This window comes from Felis catus, chromosome B1 (assembly GCF_018350175.1).
Source record: "Felis catus isolate Fca126 chromosome B1, F.catus_Fca126_mat1.0, whole genome shotgun sequence".
NCBI classification, from domain to species: Eukaryota; Metazoa; Chordata; class Mammalia; order Carnivora; family Felidae; genus Felis; species Felis catus.
This window is the reverse complement of record NC_058371.1, coordinates 138,248,158-138,262,484: the sequence shown is the minus strand read 5'-3', so window position 1 is coordinate 138,262,484 and position 14,327 is coordinate 138,248,158. Positions and strand designations below refer to the sequence as shown.

Here is a 14,327-nt window from a genome sequence, read left to right as displayed (position 1 = left end):
GTCGTGATCTCACAGTTCATGGATTCATACCCCGTGTCAGGCTCTGTGCTGACAGCTCAGAGCCTGGAGCCTGCTTCGGAGTCTGTGTCTCCCTCTCTGGCCCACCCTCTCTTTCTGCCCACCCCCCCAACTCACACTCTGTCTCTCTCACTCTCTCTCTCTCTCAAAACTAAACATTAAAAAAAAATTTTTTTTTAAGTAAACAGCATTTAAATTTATTTGAAATGATGCCCTTCATTGTGACCGCTCCAGAACATGGGATTCTATCTTTCAGGGGGTGGAGAGGGGAGGACAGAGGAATTTCCTTTATGCTGACAGGGTTGATTTGCTCTTATGCCCTTTCTCAGGGGCATGGGGAAAAGCCACCATGACCCACCAGCCCAGAAATTCTGCCAAAAAGCTGAGACTTTGGCAGCCAGCTTTGTAGAAGTCAATGAACACTGTCTAGATATTAAGTCTTAGTCTTTGAAAGAGGAAGCCAGATACAGTATAGTTTCACAAGGCTGAGGAACCAACTGCGAGTAAATATCTTAACTACTGATATTACTATCTTGGGCAGTGTTTACCCAGAGACCGATTCATCAACACTGATGAAAAACTCGAATTTTCTAACATACATTCTATATTCTTAATTATCTCTTCCTGAAGTAAAATTACCTTGCCTATATGAGAGAAGCATCACTTATGTCTATTAAAAATAAAAATATCACACAGTGGGCTAAGAGACAATATGGGTACATGCTCTGCACATTCACATATCATTAGTAATAGTGGATGGGCCCAAGTCAAAGCCAAGGGTGCATAGTTAGCACAGTCAACACAACCACATATAATCCCACAAATTGCTGCCACCAACAGATAGGTTTCCTTCAGGTTCCCACATATTCTAAAAACAATATTTTCTATATGATAAGGATACATTTCCGAAACATACTATTTTTTAAAAGTTGTCATTGATATGGGTTAAGATATCAGAAGTCCAGGGAGAGAGAACAGAGGGACATACAGAGAGAGAAATGGAGCTTTACCCCACCCATGGTACAACAAACTATCAAAATGGTAGCTGATTTTTTTAAATAAACTCCCTAACCAGAGGAACCTATTGTACGAATACAGACAAGGATTGTGGCTGGGATTCTAGGTTACCGTATATAGGTAAACATTACAACAGGATAAAGCAGGTCATTGTGACACCAAACCGGAAAACCCCTATTTTTCATTTCCAAGTAATCCGTGAATGGAAATCTCTAATATTTTAACTCATCCCTGGGATTCATTTTATCCCTTCCTCGCCCCATCCATCACCCTCACCCATCCATCACCCCTAACCTATCTCTGACCTATACACCGGGGTGGGAGTCAGGGTCAGAGCAAAAAGCCTCCGAGAAGGGGTGAAGATAATATGTTTTTTCCATTATTTCAAATTGAAGTATTGGAAGTTCAATAGTCCAGTGACAGAATGTCCCTATACAAAAATAGCTGAGTTGATATATCTGGGTCCAAATATCTTGCACTGAGAGATTTAAAAGTATCAAGACACAAAGATATAAATATCAATGAACATAAAACAGGTAGCAGGAGACATGGAACATGCTTGAGGATCATTCTCTGCTGCTTGTTCCACAGTACACATCCCCCCATGTGTCTACTTTAGTTAAATAGTTTGGGGTAGAGAGGTTATAGAAGAAAGAAATCAGAAGATATAAATTATACCTATCTTATAAGAGTCTACTTTGATTTAATACATGTCCTAGAGTTATGTCTCTTCATATCTTGGCATATTCATTTTTCCTCTATAACATGTTTAACAATAACAACAGCCTTGCAACAGGAGGAACTCAATAAATAATCATGAATGAATGAATGGATTCATATATATTCCCTAAATGTTTTTAGGTTTTCCAAATTAAAGAGTGGTAGTGGTTAGGAAGTAGGGTATTTGCTATCTTTCACGAAACACTTCAATCACATCCTGCTGCCCAGCTATCCATTAATACCTTATTTTAGTACAGAAATTGCCTTCAAAAATAAACTCTGAGTGTAAATATTCTTTTCTCAACTCCTAGGAAAAGGGGGAAAAAATTTTTGTGTTTTTTTTAACAAAATAGTCCCAGAAGATTACACTAATGGACAATCATGTATCCAGCAAATCCATTCACTCAATAAAACTTTATTAGCTCTTACTACCAGCGGGGTATTATTCATCCTAACAGAATCAGTCATTGTTCCTCTCCTCTAAGAGAAGATAGTTCAGAGGAAAGCTGAACCCATAGATAAGTATTTAGAATCCAATGGCAGAAGGAAGTAGCAAAACACTAAAGCAATGGTCCTGGCATCAAACTGCCTGGATTCACATCCTGGCTCCAACACCCACTACTGGAATATTCTCACACAAGGTCTTTAATGTCATTAAGCTTCAATTTCTTTATCTGTAAACGGTAGTAATAATTTTACCTACCTCAGAAGACTGTTATAAAAATCAAATGATAGAATCCACGTAAAGCGCTTCTCACAGGGCCGAGAATATGGTAAACATTTGACAAGATTTGTGGTTGTTGTTAGGTGTTATACTTTGGTGTAAGTACAAAATGTTATGAACTCAGGAGGTAAAACCACTCATCTTTCCTGGAGAAACCAAGAAAGTCTTTGAAAAGGAAATGATACTGTGAGGGGTCTCTCCATAGAAGACTAAGTTTTTAAGCAAACAAGAAAGGGAAGGCAGCATTCAAGAAGAGAAAACAATTTGTACATAGACACAAGGTTATCAAAAAGTTTTGTATTCAGAAGCAGTCTGCTCAAGGCCTCTAGATCCCAGCACCTAGTAGAATACACCTAGGAGATGGGGCTGAAGATAATGGGAATGACTTGTCAAGTTATACAGAGGAGTATGGGGTCTATTTTGAATAAAATTTGAAGCCCTTAGATGTTTTTAAATAAGGTTTGACATGAATAATTGTGTTTGTTGTTTGTTTTCTAGAAAGTAACTCTGCAGTGTTTTGGAAAATGGAATGAAGAAGAGAAGACTTGGTGTAAGAAAAGAGCAAAGAAGGAGTTATTACAACCTTCCAAAGGAGGAATAAGAAGGAAAGGAAAGAGATGATAGATTCTAGGGGCATCTAAAAATGGAATTTACAGAATTTGATAACTAGCTGGATATGGAAAATAAAGGAACAGGAGAAATCAAGGATGACACTGAGGTTTCTAGCTTGGAACGGTAAAGCCATTAACTGGAGTGGTGAGTAGAAGAGAGAAAAGTTCAGCAGGAGAGAGAATATGTGTAAAAAATTTGTTTACATTAAAACATGGTCTATGAGACACCATGGTGAAAAAGACCTCTAGTTAATCAACAACACAGATCTAGGGTTCAGAAGAGATTTCATTACTTGAGACAAAGATTTGAGAGTAATTTTATTAAAACAGACCCCAACTGAACAGGCAAGACAGCCAGAGATTGCTGATCATGTGCAAGGTACTATGTAAAATATTGTAGAGGAATATCTGTAGGTTAAATAAATACTGTTGAAGCAGTATAGTTGTGTAGACTCAAAGTTGGTTGATAATAATACCACCTTCTCACCAAAAAATTCAACAAAAAAGTAGATGAATCGACCAGAGTTGTCTAATGACATGGCCTGATTCTGTCTCCCTGCTTTCATAACTCCTATCCATATGAGTTCTATCCTTTCTTCCTTCCCTGCTACTTTACAGCAAGAGGCATCCCTTCATGTATCTAAGGTTAATGTTGTGCTTTAGTATCTCTTTGCCTTTCTATTATCTTCTTCCTAGCACTTAACCATGCTTGCTCAAATCTACCCCATCTGAAGAGACGCTTCCTCAACCCAGTAACTCCCCACTAACTACTCACCTCTTTCCTTTCTTTTCCAACACTTTCCTTTAAAGAAGACCATTCTACCATTTCTATCTCCTTCCTAAACTCACTGTAACCTGGCTTCTACACCCATCACTTGGATCTCACTAAAACCAACAATGACCTAGGATATCAATAAACCTAGGGGATGTTTTTCAGTCCTTATTTTACTTAACCTCCCAGCAACAGTTTTTACACTAGTGACTACCTCATTTTTAACGACTTTCTATTTTTATTGATTTGATTTCTGCGACATCACATTCTTCTGATTTCTTCCAGCTTCTCTGGCCCTATCTTCTCACTTTACTTCACAGGAAATAGTCCTCTCCCAGCCCTTATATACCAATGCTCCTGGATTCTTATAAACATTCTTCAATTCTTCTTCACACATTCCCTAGGCAATCTTGTCCTTTCCTCCTCTCTCAATCGTTCTATATATGCATATTCCTCCCATATTCACATCGCTATCTTAGAATGTTTTCCTGAATTATAAACCAACATACCCAAATGCCTGCTGGTCATCTTTGCTTGGAGATCTTACAAACGCTACAAACCTGACATATACCAATCTGAACTCATCAACTTCCTCCCGGGCTCTGTTACCTGAATCAGTATATCAATAAATCAATAAATCCAAGATTTAATAAATCAATAAATCCAAACTCTGGGTTTACAAGTCCCTCCATTATCAGGCTTTTATTTATTTATTTTTTTTATTTTTTTATCTTTTTTGGTCTTATACTTTGGGTATCTGCAAGAAGTCCACTTCTTCCAGAAAGTTTTCCCTGACTCCTAGATTAGGTTAGGTTCTCTTGGTATAAGATCTTGTAACCTCCCAACTGAAAAAGAGAATCATATCATCCATCACAGTTTTACTTGTCCAACAACTATGTATATATTCTATGGGGGAAAAGATCATACGTAACTTGTTCACCATGATATTCCAGTTCTAAACATATAGCAGGTTCTCAGTGAACCCTCGGTAACTGACTGGCTGGATGAATGAAAGCACAGTCACAAAGACTATGCTACTTTGTGCATGACACAGAACTGAGAGAGGTAGTAAATAAGTTGGATAACAGAACTGGGTTTTAAAATTATCTGGATTGATCAAAATTATAAAAATGAATAAAATAAACATAATGGCCTATATTCATACTCAAAGACTCATCTATATAAATTTATAAGAGAGTCATGTTTTAATGTAGCTCATGTGAAAATATCTTAAGAGCATGAGCAAGGACTTCACCCTTCAAAAGGCCCACAGAGGGATATGACCGATAAATAGAAACTGATGCCATCTTACGCCGTGTTACTAGACCATTAGTGCTACACGAAAGAAAGCCTGTAGATTGTCCTTGCATCATAGCCCATGTCTGATGATGTACCTGGTATACACCAAGTATGTAAACAAAGCTGCTGAATGAAGAGTGAAAAGTCTCAAAGTGCTTTTGCCAAACTGACCACAACTGAAGAACAATACATAATTTTTGGCATTGGTAACAAAGAGTATGCAAAACAAAAAAGGATTACCCGGTCTAGAAATAATAATAATAATAATAATAATAATAATACCTAATAGAGCATTGATTATGTGTTGAACACTGTTCTAAACACTTTATGTATATTACTCATCTATCATGTGAAGTAGATATAATTATTATCCCTATTCTATAGATGATAAAAGTGAGGCACAGATAGCTTGTGTAACTAACCCATGGTCACGTAAGTGGTAAGTAGCAGAGCCAAGTTTTGAAACCAGATAGACAGATCCCAGCAGTCTATGATTTTGGAAATCAATTATAACAATATTCTACTAGAAATAAAGAAGGAAAATCATTAACCCATAGGTGAGCTGAAGAGAAGATTCAGAAGAAAGCATATTAACTGCCTTCGTACTTTAAAACTTAGAAATCAAAAGGAGACAGATGATGGTTCAGTAAAATGAAGAACCCTCTAATAGTTTGATTTGTCTCACAAGTGAACAGAGTCATTAGGTTCCCTGTCAACAGAGTATCAAGGTAGAGGCTAAGTCCATCTTTATATGATATCAATGGCAGTCCCACTCTGGGAGAAAGGGGAGACCAGAGAAGCCCTGAAGTCCCTTCATCCTCTAGGATCCATAATGTTAAGAATATGACACGGACCTTACTCTCAGACAGCCAGACCAAGACGAACACAGCAGAACTCAATCAAGATGGAGATTTAATAGGCAATAAATAACTATCAAGATAATGAAATGGATGGCATTCAGAATAGTGGATTCTCACATCAGCTTTAAAGATGAAGATCCCAGCTATTTCCATATCAAGTAAATTCATAAGCAAAACCAGCACAGGAAAACAACGTCATGATATAAAACCCTAAGAAATGCCAAGTTACTAATATATGAGGCACAGGTCAACTCTTTATGCACCTGGTTTTCCATATCAATAGATAGTGTCAAAGAATTTATTTGAGTTGTTCAGACTGTGAAATCGCTTCTTTCCCCTCAAGAAGGAGAAGATCTAGTTAAACCTGAGATTAAAGAGGCAGATAAAAGTGCCCCCTGGACTGCGAAGGCCAGGAATTAGACACGCTGCTACTGCTATAGCAGGCAGTCTCCAGACATGATCCATTACAGAACGTCTTCCATCAGATGCTAGCGAGGCTAATCCTTTTGCAAAGCATGACAGCTTCTCAAACTTGACTGTGGTGAATCCAAACCAGATTTTTATGCTATATGATCAGCTTTCAAAATGCAAAATCATTTTTATACTGTGTTGAGTTTATGTTTATTACATTTAAATTTGGAAACAAAGATATAGATGCCTGCAATGCAGCTTGTCCTGGACTCCCTTGATGCTCATCTTGCAGAATGAAATGTCAGATAATAGCAAGATAGAAATATATGCAACCAGAGCTGCTTTATAACAAAATGCTGTCAAATGATAACAGAGTTTTCCACATCCTTAAAGAGAACCATTCAAATTGCCATCTCCAAAGAAAGGGAGCTACAACATGTCACCAGGACATTCTCATTGATCCCATAGCTTTTCCACTGAATGTCATCAACTCTGGAGCCTTTTAGTACTCTGACAGCAGGTTAAAAATCTTGGAGGCCAACTTACCTTTTTGCAGTCAGATAAGGACTTTTCGCTGGCCAATGTGCTGAAAATGGAGGTCTACAAAACAGGAAAGCGGGTGACACATTAGAACCATCAAAGTGTAATGATGACCCTGCCCTGTTCATTTGCAATCCATAGTGGGCACCACTTCTTATGACCCCATTGACTTCTCTGGATTTTAAAAACTGCCTGCCCTTCACTGTTCCCACTGCCACCTTACCCAAGTTGGAACATTGATTATGGGCCAACAACGATAGGGTGAGATAAGACTCTTATATACCTTTATTTCACAAACAAGGTAGCTACAGCACAATTTGGTTAATTGTCAAAAATCACATACTTTGGAAAAAGGTGAGGAATCAAAGCCAAGAAGTCTGACTCTAGAACCCACCTTGGTACTCTATCTTAAAGATGTGCAAAATGTCAAATGCCCAATCTTTCAGATGAAACCTATTATGAGCCTGAGTGATGAAGTGGAGCTTCTCCCGATTGAAGAGATTTGTGAATCTGAACAGCAGTACCAGGTCTTGCCATCTCATCTCTACTTTCTTTAGCACATTTGTTCTCCCCGTGATTTACTTTCTAGCTATATGTTTTTATTTTCCTGGCCTCATGAGCCACTAAAAAAGCACTTTAGCATGCAAGGCCAATTGGGATTTATATGCAAGCTTGCTCCTTTTGGACTGTTTTGTGAAGAGTTAAAAGATGTTGTGGTCAACCACATAAATGGTACAGAAATATTTTTCAGTAAACCTTTCTACTTTTTCTTTAATTACAAAATATATATTCATAATGAGTCCATCTCCTTTCAAATCTATTCTCTTGAGGTACTCAATAATAAAAATTGTGAACACAAAATCCTTACACACTTTCCCCATTTATCCAAATACATATTACATTATATGTAATTACATGAATTACATATTAATTATCTGTATTATGTTATATACACACGTACAGAAATTTCTTTCTTTCTAGAGATATCATCCTACTTAAGAACACAGTATCAGTGGGGCACCTGGGTAGCTCAGTCAGTGGAATGGCTGACTCTTGATTTCAGCTCAGGTCATGATCCCAGGGTCATGGGATTGAGCCCCATTTGGGCTCCACGCTGAGTATGAAGCCTGCTTAAGATTCTCTCTCTCCCTCTGCCCCTCTCCCACTCACACTCTCTCCCCCTCTATAAATAAATGAATGAATGAATGGATATAGTATCAGCACCTTTCCAGGTCAGTTCATATAGATTGGCTCATTCTTCTCAATAGCCTCATCATATTCCATAATAGAGATATGCCATATTTATGTATGCTTTCCTTTACGGATGGATATTTGGTAACTTCCAGGTTTTGGACCTTTTGTTGTTGCTTTTTGCTTATTTCTGTTTGCTGTTACAAACTATGTTACAGTAAACATTCATATAGATATAAATATGAATGTATATACATATGTATACACACATATACATATTTATGCCGATAATTTTATCTTGGTTGGAGAGTCAAAGAAAAAAGAAATGTAAAACAAATAAAGACTTTGGTATGGCTTACAGATCTAATATACATAAACTTTCTCACATTCTTTCCTTGCATAACATAAAAATATCTCCCACCTCACCTATGATTTTGCTTTGTTTTGGGACAAGCCCTAAAGATAAGTAAGATCTGAGCCAGCATATATTCTAGCCCAAAATAATATGCAGCATTAAAAGATCAAAAACACAGATGTGGATACATATACAAAAAAAGCATCTTTAATGAAAAAAATAAGTTCAAGGTTTAGATTGGTGTGATCTTGATACATGGTTTGCTGGCAGTTTTTGTGTTTTTGCTTTTTTGGGAGGGAAGGTATAAAAGTTATCTAGAAAGTTTGAGTTAAAAGTGGAAAAAGAGAAGAAGGGAAGAATTTTAGTGGTAGAAGAAAAGAAGAAAAGCAAATTTCAAAAAAAGAAGGGCAAGATGAAAAGTTTATAAAAACAGACACAACAGAATTATCCAGAAAATGAAAAAAATAATGGCTCCCCTAAAAGAAACAGCCATCTTTGCTCAAAGAGAATAAGATCATGTGACTCATTCTTCTTACCATAATTAAACCCACTGACCTAATTACAACCCTGACAAATAGCAGCCCATGTTGACAGGACTGGATATACTATGGAAGTTCCATGCCATCTTGTCCTTTGCTGCTGACAGGTGTATTTTAGTTTCTCTTGTTTCAGTATTCTTTTTTGGATGGAAAGATTCTTGCTTGTCATTCAAAGATTGAGCCAGTAAAGAGACAGAGAGAAAAGCCAAAGAAACAGCTCTCCACATGCTACACTGAACCACTCCACCTGTAATCTTCCCATCAAATGTTTTCCTAGTGATCCTCCTTCATCTTTATGTATTTGTATACATGAGCACCACGTTATGAAAGAGGGCCCAATATTTACTCTCAAATGCTTGATCCAGGAAGGTAAAGACCCAATTGGGTCATTGCTATAGCCCAATCACTAGCCCAGTGCCTGCCACAAAAAAAGGCATCCAATAATATGCACTGAATGGATGCAAAAAAAAAAAAAAATTGCAGTCCCTATCCCAAAACACTATTTTGGAAGCACAGTGCTGGAAAAGCAGCCTCACATATAAAAACATTACAAAGTGAAGCCGAGGGAGAAAGGAGAAAAAGAGATAAAAGACTCCCAAATAGTAGTAAAATACATTTTCTATTTTGTATATTTCTATCGTCTATTATCCACTGGCTTGGCTACTGATTTTTCTAGAACATTTTGGGCTGGATAATTCTTTGTTGTGAAGGTGGGGGCATGCTGTGCTATGCAGCATCCCTGGCCTCTACCCACCAGATTTCAGCAGCACATCCCCTCAACCTCAGTCGTGACAACCAAAGCATGTATCCCGACATTTCCAGGTGTCCCCTGGGGGAGGGGGGTAGGAAATTCACCCCCAGTTGAGAAGCAGTGGTCTAAACTCAAAGGGAGCTAGTCATTGAAATGACCCTGATTCCCTGGCTGGGGTAACTTATTTTTTTCCAGGAAACAGTCTAATGGTCAAAATCTGGAGAACCCAAACTCTAGCTTCCATGTGGAGGCAACTTGAGACACTCTAATTGCATTTTTAAGTAAGTTTAAGATATACCAGTGGGGAAAATAAATTAAGGAACATGTCTAAGAACTCAGACATTAGTACGCTAGCCCCAGGGGAAATGATCTTTGAAATTAAACAATGCCATTCAACCTTCGAGAATAGTCTCAGGTGACCTGAGAAACATGTTTGGAGGAGAAATGAGAGTCAGAGATGGGTGAAATTGGCTTCACTAAAAAAAAAAAAAAAAAAAAAAAATACAAATAGCTCTACATTTATAGAAATGCTACATTTATAGAAAGGAACCACTTGAACTAAAGGACAAATGTTCAGTGAAATCTCAGTACCTGGAATGAGTGTGGAAGAGGTAGGGCATGGGTCAATGAGAGTCTGTATCCTTAATTTGGCCATTTTCTAAGGGGATTTTACTTACACGCTCGGTTGGTCTCATTTTGTTCCCCTCGAAAGACTTGAACTGGCATTCCAGTTTCCTAATTACAGCTATTGTAAATGACTTTGGGTGGGCTTTCTAAACCTTCCAATAACATGTTCACTTTAATTACTGGAAATGAAAGGCTCAAAACATGGTGACTTACCCACACTGTGACCTTCTTGACTATTGCATCAATATTTTTGTACTAAAGAGGAAACCCCTAATGAGTCTCCTCCACCAACGTGTGCATGATGCTGCGTTTGTCCCAGGAGCACAAGCACAATGGTACACAATGACTTTTTAGAGCATTGGCTTCTAACCCTGACCAGCATGGGGTGAACAGTATTATACATAGAAGTTGTAGCAATTCGCCAAATGAATCTAGAAAGATGAGGGCCTACTTGTTATCCATTTATATACTGATACCTGAAATCTCACTTATTAGAGCTCTGTTTTTCCAATCAGGCTTTGGATCATCATAGACAAACTCTCAAGGGATGCTAGGGTGTAAGTGTCAATGCAAAGGGGCAAATTGAAAATTTCATGTATTATAATTGTTGGTCTGTTATACCTTAGAGGGAATGAGTTCACCAGATTCTTTCCTATGAGCAGATTTTTGATGATGTTTTTTTTTAATTTTCCTATAAATTTCAAAAGCAGATTTTGATAGGAGAGAAATGAAGACTTACATAATGAGGACACTGGACACTCATGGCGTTGGGAAAAGACCTAAAAAACATAGGTCACATCAGGCTCTCTAAAAAGCAGGCTGCGAGATGGAGATTAGCACACAGGAGGTTTACTTAAGAGGATGCTCTCGGGAACTCCACTTGTGGAAGGAAAGGGAAGGGTGCGGGGCCAAGCAGAGGAGGGAGTCAGGCCCCGGTACAAACTCAACAAAGGTCTCAGCCCACCAAAAGGGGAGCTCTGAACTGGGGTAGACTGGTCCCCATCTTGGGAGGAGCTAAGAGCTGCCCTGGAAAGGAGGTATGACCCTGGACAAGATGACTATTTTTAGCCAAGGGCAATTTCCTGAGAGGGCCGACAGCTGACAGTAGTCAGCCAGCTGCTCCCCTAGCAACCGGGACATCTGTGCAGAGCCCTGTGGTGTCTACTATAATATACTTTACTTTGATACACTTTGCCAAGGGCAGATACTGGTTGTGACTGACTTACTCTAGTTGAACATGATCCCTTATTAGAACTTAGAAGTTTGCTGGCCTTTTATGATAGAATCGCTAGACAGATAAACCAATGGGCCATTGCTCAGGAATCTAGGCATTTATTCTAGTGTCCCTCCTTAAATGACCTCCTTGTGAGCTTAAGATGGATGGCTGACCATAAGGTCTTGAATTCTTCATTTTGAAATGAGGAAACCCATATTCATGTCCTTTTAGGTCATGGGAACCCTGGCTAATTTAAAGAAAATGGGCCTGATTTTATTAGGCACATCATTTAGAAATCAATGAATATACTGCCTACTTCTTCCTTCCATCCTCTGAGGAAAGAACATTTGACTGAATAACATGGTCAGTTCTTGACTACCTAACAGAGGTAGAGAGAGTTTTACAGGTGATCCACAAAAGCATAACACAACATTTTATAAAATGGTCAATTTAGAAGACTGAGGTGGCTAAACACATCTTCCTTAAATTAACATTAACAGCCATTTATAGAAATATTCCAAATGGGCAGAAAGGCAAAAGCAATGCAGAAGGAAGAGTGACTTGTGATGAAAAACTGGCCCTCGTAAGGCCTTGGTCCAAGAACCCAAACGGAGAACCAGCGATTGATGGCTCATCCAGTCCAGCCTACAAAAACACGCGGGAAGGGCAGCTGTTCACCCCATTCTCACTGATGGGAGTCTCCCGTTTGCAAAATGAGCACTGAAAAGAGACTCCATATGTTCTACACTCTTTTTTAAGAGAGAGTTTACCTCTGAGAGTTATTACAACGTTGTCTCAGTCCCACTAAAGTAGGTTTAGAAAAAACAAACAAACAGATACACTGTAACTCTACCGAGCTGATTTCTGCCATGTAATGTCTGTAACTAAGATTTATATTTTAAAAACAGCAAACATATGATGCTTACTTGATTAAACTGGCACAAAGCCAGGTGCAAGAGAATGGCTTAAGCATTGGATTATAAAAGTTAAGGAATTCAGAAACCGAATCTCTGAGATAGATGGTAATGTTACAAAATTTTATTCCAAGCGCCAGTTGTTCCTGTATGTGTGTGTATGTGTGTTTCCCACTCAGCCAGGCACTACAAAACAGGCCAGCTAGTTTTGATAAATGGTCAAAAACAGTTGAAAGCTAAGCACCATTTAAAGGAATGACGCCTGCGTAAAGCATCTCCATTTGAAACCTGCCATTTGTACCACACAGGCACACTGGATGACTTCTTACTCAGTGATAGATGTCAGGACTAGACCTACTCATATTGCTAACAATTTGGAAGTCATTTACACGTGAATTGATGGGTCCCCAAAGTACACACTACTTGGATGCTTTCTTAGACATTACAGTCGGCCAATTTTAGGATTTCTAGACAAAGCATAAATTTCCATTTGGCCTTCATGCTTTAGTAAACTAGTATTGATACATGTACACTGAAAATAGTGGCATGCCCCCAGGCAAAGTGTGGCATTCATATTTTTAAGTGCATAATTATAAAACACGACCAGCTAAAGGAAAAAAAATTATACCCCTGAATAAATGATAAAATTACAGTGTTTTCTTGTAGTCCATGAATACTGAAAATTTCAATTAACCAAGTGAAAAGCCATTGAATGTGCCAGCAGGATTTATATCCCAGACTAATGACCATCATCTGCATCCTATTTAGCTAATGAAGGTTTGGAACACTTGTGGATAATTAAGGGAAAGCTGATGGGAGGAAATTCGAACCATGGAAAGATCAAATCTATTTATGTCTGCATTTAAAACTAAACATATCTAATAGTTCACTCAATCAAGGCATAATGTCTGTTCATTTGGGATAAGATAGATGCTCTTAAGTTAAATAGGCAGGTTAGCTCCCAAAACACGAAATTCATTCCTCATTCATTCATTCAATACTTATTAAACACCTTCCATGTGCCTCTGCCCTTATGGATCAACACAATAGCACCATGATTTCCCTAATGTTTTCCCCACCACCTTCCCCTCCTCCAGCTTAATTAAGTTTATAGCTCTGTTTTTCACTTCACCCAAGTAACTACCGACCACCTGTCATGACCGCCACGATATAGCCGCAATCCAGGGACATGATGGGAAAATACAGGGTGTACAATAGGGCACTTGGCTTTTTCTGAGACCTGGCAGAGCATCTCAGGGGTAGGGCCCAGACTCATTAATAGGTGAGTGTTCATGTGAGGAAGACTAAAGACTGTTTGAGGGACGACAACACTTGATATTCAGAGGTAGCCAAAACAGGAATCAAGCTCAGTGCAGCTTTATTGAATCTCACTGAATAGTTTACAGCCCTCTCATTCAACTGTTACTATGCCACCTTAAATCCCTCACTGGGTCCCCGTCATAATCTGACAAGTTTGTGTTTAACAAAGGTAATGCTTCCAGGACCTCCAATCCTAGGATCTATGTCAATGCTGAAAATGGGACACCCAGTAGGCATGTTGCAGGAAGTCAACTAATGGTGGTAACTCAATCTTAGGTGCACACATTTGTATTTTTCAGATCCCTTCCATGTCTGAGAGGAAAGCCATATTAAGAAAAAAATCAGCAAATTCAGAACCTACACATACCCAATTGGGCATAACTTATCTAAGTCCGTGGGTCTCAAGTGTTAGTGGCATGAGAATCACCCAGAGGTCTTGTTA

General features: G+C 38.5%; 1 protein-coding gene across 3 annotated transcripts in view; it reads right to left on the bottom strand.

The window, feature by feature from the left end:
* RASGEF1B (RasGEF domain family member 1B) overlaps positions 1-14,327 on the bottom strand; it is a 597,383-nt gene that overhangs the window by 354,130 nt on the left and 228,926 nt on the right. For all 3 annotated transcript variants that reach the window (XM_019829321.3, XM_045056171.1, XM_023252996.2), the window contains one exon: positions 6,979-7,032. In XM_019829321.3, coding sequence (XP_019684880.1) covers positions 6,979-7,032 — 54 coding nt within the window. The remainder of the gene's footprint in view (positions 1-6,978; positions 7,033-14,327) is intronic.